Below are 5,606 nucleotides of genomic sequence, written 5' to 3'. Positions count from 1 at the left end.
GTAACTCACATTTTACATATGAAGCCATTCCACCCCCTCTTTAATACTCTATCCCTATTAAATAGCCTGTAACCCTGTAATTCAGAGAAATTTCTGTCATCAAAATCATCTACATTTAACCATGTTTAACGTTATTCCCATTATATCAAAATCCTCCATTCCAACCAGTGCTCTAAAGCCATTTATTTTATTTCTTATACTTCTAGCATTACAATAGTAACAATTAAGCCCATCCTTATAATTACTTCTATACTCATTTCCTATGCTAAACTTTTCTCTGCCTGTTATTATTTTTGCATTTAGTTTTTCCTGGCCCTCACCAGTGTCTAGTCCTAGTTTAAAGCTTCCCTTACAGCTGAGTTAATAAATTTAGCAAACAAGCCAGCCCCTACTCTATTTAAATGTAAACCATCCATTCCAAAAAGCTCATTCTTCCACTGAATAGATCCCACAAGTCCAACCACACAATCTGCTCATCCTTACATACTAACCTAAGTCTAGCATTTAGCCCTAGTGACCAACTTATAACTTCATCCCCACAGTTAATTATGGGCAGTATCCCTGAAAAAAGTATTATTAAGTAAAGATTAATCTGTCTTATTGTGTATAATACTGTTTAATACTCAGGGTGGCCCAAAATTAATAGGACTCTAGAACATGTATAGAAGAATTGTACTTCCTGACAGCAGTCTCTGCCAGATAATAAATTTTCAGAAAACTCAGAAACTTATTTGACTGTAGAAATTGCTGCTGCCATCATACCTGTATTGACTAGAAAGAAATGTTACATTAATGATGTATCAAAATCCTATTACATTAAAGTTTTGTGTACCCATGGATACAGCTGCAATCAGCACACAAGTTCCTGTCAGCTTTATTTGAGAAAAAAATGACATCAACTGTTTAGATTTATAAATACCAGTAATATCACCAGGGTTAATTTGAGTGAAAGGGATATTCATTTCTAGTAATACTAGTGATATCAGAATGAATTTGATTTTGAAATTGACTATAAGATAAAACCTTTAAGACAAAAAAACACAAGAAAACAATGCACTACTATCATGTGAAGCTCTAACTGATAATGGATTTCAAGTAACTTATTTTTTAGTTGCATCATCTGACAGTTCCTATATTTTTGCACTTGCATAAAAATTACATTCAGATATAATTTTAGCTTAATCTTAAAACCATAATGTCTTGTAAATATAAGACTTATTTAAATATAATGGTTTGATTTTATAATTGCTACTGGTCCTAATTATTAAACAACTTTTCATCTAATATGTCCAACCAGACTGTTCTTAAGACATTAAGGACAATGCATAGTGTACAAAGTAATAAATATACCAAATAACACATACACTTAACTCTGACTGGCCTATCAAGACAATGCTTCACTAACCAGATCTACCATTATTTAAAATGGATAGTGCTCTTCTGAGAATGTTTACAAACATTATTATTTTGTGAAAAATAAGTTTTGCTATACAAAGAATGAAAGAAAACATTTATATCATATAACATTTTTTTTCTTTACAAAGTAATGGTCTAACATTATTAAAGGAAAGAAAACAAAATTTTACATTCAAAAACAAAAGCATAAGTTTACTGTATTTAAACTTTTGTAAAAACATTTCACACACATGCTGCACCTATCACAAACTACTAACATAGCAAAAAATAAAATATCTGAAGGGAAAACAATTATGAGACATACTTAAAGCTTAGACAGTTTCAAGTAAACAAATAGTTAATAGTTTTACCGAAAGAAACCATAACAAATAACATTAAATGACTCCCTGTGTGCTAAAAAAAACACCAATGACAAAGATGAATAAATTATCATTTTTAACAAAATTAGTCTTAGAAGTTGGTGAGCTTTTTGTTGATAAAATTGTTTTTCTTTTTACTTTAATGTATAAACATTTATAACATAAGTGAAAAATACTGAAAATAGAAAATAATTTTATATTTAAATTCCATAAAAAATTAAATCAAAGCAATATTTTCATTTCAGTTGATAATTTTAATTATAATCCTGATTAATTTTTCAGAGAATTAAAAAACAAAGTCAAAATAATCTCTATTTCCAATATTTTTTTTTCACTTCTATCATTTTTTCAAAAATATAAACTACTTCTGAGGTTTGTTTTATCAAAGATCACATTGACAATTCTACTAGTAATATTAATTACTGATTAATTATAACGTAATTGTGAAATGATAACCTATGGACATTGTATTACTTCATGTCAAATGTATACTTTATTACATAAAATATTATTTGATAACTTTATTCTACTAAAAATACCTAATAATTGATACATTGCTGCAGTAAAAAAATACATTTATTACTCAGAAACTCATGAAAAATGTTTCAAACTTCAAAGTATTCAATTCCCTCACCCCTCCACCCAGAAAAACAACAAAAAACACTAAACATGCATATGTGCTCAAAGCCTGTAATAAAAAATTCTATGTAATGTCAACATAAATTTTTCTGTTTACCACATATGAATAATTGATAGTGAATTTTTCTGCTTTTCAATGTCACAATTTAAGTAAGTGTAGCAAAATTCAAGCTGAGCCAAATAATTCACTGAAAAGACTGATAAGAAAATAATCTAAAAAGATAACTGGTTTGTCATTAAAAGATAGAATATTACAGTACTAGACTAAGAAACCAAATATGTGTCAACGCACCAAGAGCACCTAGACCTGCAGCTCGACAGTTAGCGAGAAGGAGACCTTGTTCAGTTTCCATTAGGGCAAGCAAGACTTCAAAAGCTGAAATAGTTTGGTCACTGTAGGAGAGAGCCAGTTGAAGAGCTGTGTTATTTGACTCATATTTTCCTAACAAGACACTTAACCGATCACACTGACTTCGATTCTCCTCTAGTGTGATGGTCAATAAGTCATTCTGAGACTTAAGGTGTTCAATCTTACTGTTTAACCTCTCCAGTTCCACTTCAAACTCACGGACCTTACACTCAGAGATAGCAGAACCCGAAGAGAAGGCAGACTGGAAAATTTCCTGAGTGTGAGAGCCCTCATGAAGGTTATGTACCAAATGTTCTGCTACTTTAGTTGTAGAAACCTAAAAATAATATAATATTCACCAAAAAATTCATTTGAAATTTTTTGTTCTACCACACTATGTAATAAATGTATTTACTGGTAAATTATAGAGCCTAATAATATTATTTTCCCCAAAACATTTACATGAAAATGCTACAAGTGACAAACATACTGAGTTAATTATTGAATAACTAAGCTATGTGAATTTTAATTTATTCACTTTAAAGCTTACTAATGAATTAAAAGATTACTACTACACACTATGAACAGATATCAATGTCAAAAGCTGGTAAAGCACAAGAAATCACATAAATTGCACATGTTTCTTGTGTTGTTGTTTTTACAAATTACTCTTAATTTCTCCACTTTGAATTTGAAATCAGAGATGTAGAAAAATAGCACTCCAGATCTATCTTTCTGTCTCCTAGAAGTCAGTGTTCAACATCTAAGTTTTACATGATTTTTATCACAAATGTTAGACGTATTGTATCTGTATATTTTTTGGGTAATACTAGGTGATTTTAAGGTGAGCAATATCAATTGTTTGCAATGTGAAAGCATATTAACAATTCAAACAGTCTTGATAATAGAGTTAGTACAAAGGATCACATATAAAGTGTAATAAACTTAAAATAAGACCCAAAACTCGAGCACTTTCGAATAGTTGAATATTCTTCTTCAGGAGAACAAAGGGTGACCTTTAGCCTATGCAATGCAATATATAGTGGGACGTGTGACGTCATGTAAACCGGAAGACCCAGTTGAGTTGAATCTGGTGACCAGCCAATCCCAACTCAAGCCATTAGTCTCCCGGAAGGGAGAATTCGTTTGTAGAGAAAAAAATATATGTATATATTATTAATTTTCAATATGTATGAAACTTTTGATTGATAGAGAAAAATAAAATACATAAGAAGATGAGAGCTAGAGAAAATAATACTGTAAATCGATACCCGAATTTTAATAATAATGTAGAGAAATAGAAGCATGAATGAAAATGTGAATAATAATAATAAAACTTTACAAATTTAATTACAAGTTATTCTGAATTTTTTTTTAGAGATGCTCGAAGGTCAACAGTCCCAGGATAGAGATTGATTTCATATGGTGTTACAGTATTTAACAGTGCTATCCAGTAAGCTTCTTCAATTTCCATGTTTCTGTCTGATGTAAAATTTGTCTCTATACCTGTCAGTATCATGTCGTCAAGAGAGTGGTCAGGCATGTTAAAATGTTCTGCAACCAGAAGTTCTTTGTTCGTTTTGATTGAGGGTTTGTGGTTATTAAACTGCTCCCGTATAGTTGTTTTAGTTTGGCCTACATACTGGAAGTTGCATTTTCAGCATTGAATTAAGTAAACAGCATTTTTTGTAGTGCAGAATACTGATTTACAACACTGCAAACCTACAAAAACAACATTTGATTTCTGAAAGTTGAGCTATTATTGGGCATTTCAATCAGAAAGACAATATTAAAAAACAAAAACACATATTAAATTGGTTCAAGAGATAAGAACCTACTTACTCCAAATGTGGATATTTCAGACCCAAATATTTGCCTGTCACCATATTCCATTTTTTTAAGTCTTACTCTTTCTGCCATTTTAGCAATGGGGGCCTCCTCTCTGGAAGTAGGAGTTCTTTCCCCTGTTGTTGGATTGATGTGTGGGGATTTGCTCTGGGTTGGGGAGCCTGTTTGAGAACCCTGAGAACTCTGTGACTGTATGCAAGCTAGTTTAATCTGCATGTCTCGAAACTGAAAAAAAAAAAAAAAATTCTCAAATACACAATATAGCACTATTATATTCATAGCAAATTAAGCAGTTTTAATTTTCTCCACATGATTTATCACTTCTTTTCTCTGAAAGTTCAATCACCAATCTGAGCCCACAGAAGATTCTGCATCTGATGTCTGCTACCATTGTTTTGGAATAATTACAATACTATAATATTTTGTAGTCAATATTATTCTTTTGGTGCTGACAACATTTATTACTGTTTTTCCCTTACTTTTCGATGAAGACGGTCCTTGTCTTCACGACAATTTATGTAAGCAGTGCGTGTCCTATTCAGTTCAGCCTCTTGTCTCTCTAGCTGTTCCTGTAGAGCTTTATTTTCTGCTCGAAGTCCCACAACTTCCTCTTGTAGCTGTGAAATCTGAAGGCTATGACATGAGGTGGCTCTAGTTTCTGTTAGTCTTGTAGCATCGTCATGAACCTTTGAAAAAACACAAAGAGAAGGCTGGTGAAAGAACACTCTTCTCAAAATATACCAATGACCCATAGCAGGCTAGATAATCAGTTACAAGGACATAGACTGTATGTTTTGAAAAATACCCATCATAGAACTTATGACTATACTGTTGAAAGTTAATAATCACAAAGAGAAGGCTGGTGAAAGAACACTCTTCTCAAAATATACCAATGACCCATAGCAGGCTAGATAATCAGTTACAAGGACATAGACTGTATGTTTTGAAAAATACCCATCATAGAACTTATGACTATACTGTTGAAAGTTAATAAT

General features: G+C 31.5%; 1 protein-coding gene across 4 annotated transcripts in view; it reads right to left on the bottom strand.

The window, feature by feature from the left end:
* Positions 1–5,606, bottom strand: part of LOC106469040 (colorectal mutant cancer protein-like) — a 92,291-nt gene that overhangs the window by 20,010 nt on the left and 66,675 nt on the right. For all 4 annotated transcript variants that reach the window (XM_022397438.1, XM_022397437.1, XM_022397439.1 and 1 more), the window contains 3 exons: positions 5,091–5,297; positions 4,606–4,836; positions 2,707–3,100 (listed from right to left, as the gene is read on the bottom strand). In XM_022397438.1, the coding sequence (XP_022253146.1) occupies positions 2,707–3,100; positions 4,606–4,836; positions 5,091–5,297 (832 nt within the window). The remainder of the gene's footprint in view (positions 1–2,706; positions 3,101–4,605; positions 4,837–5,090; positions 5,298–5,606) is intronic.

Source organism: Limulus polyphemus, unplaced genomic scaffold (assembly GCF_000517525.1).
Source record: "Limulus polyphemus unplaced genomic scaffold, Limulus_polyphemus-2.1.2 Scaffold3272, whole genome shotgun sequence".
Classification (NCBI taxonomy): Eukaryota; Metazoa; Arthropoda; class Merostomata; order Xiphosura; family Limulidae; genus Limulus; species Limulus polyphemus.
Note: the sequence above shows the minus strand (reverse complement) of the source record. Positions and strands in the feature narration are given on the sequence as shown.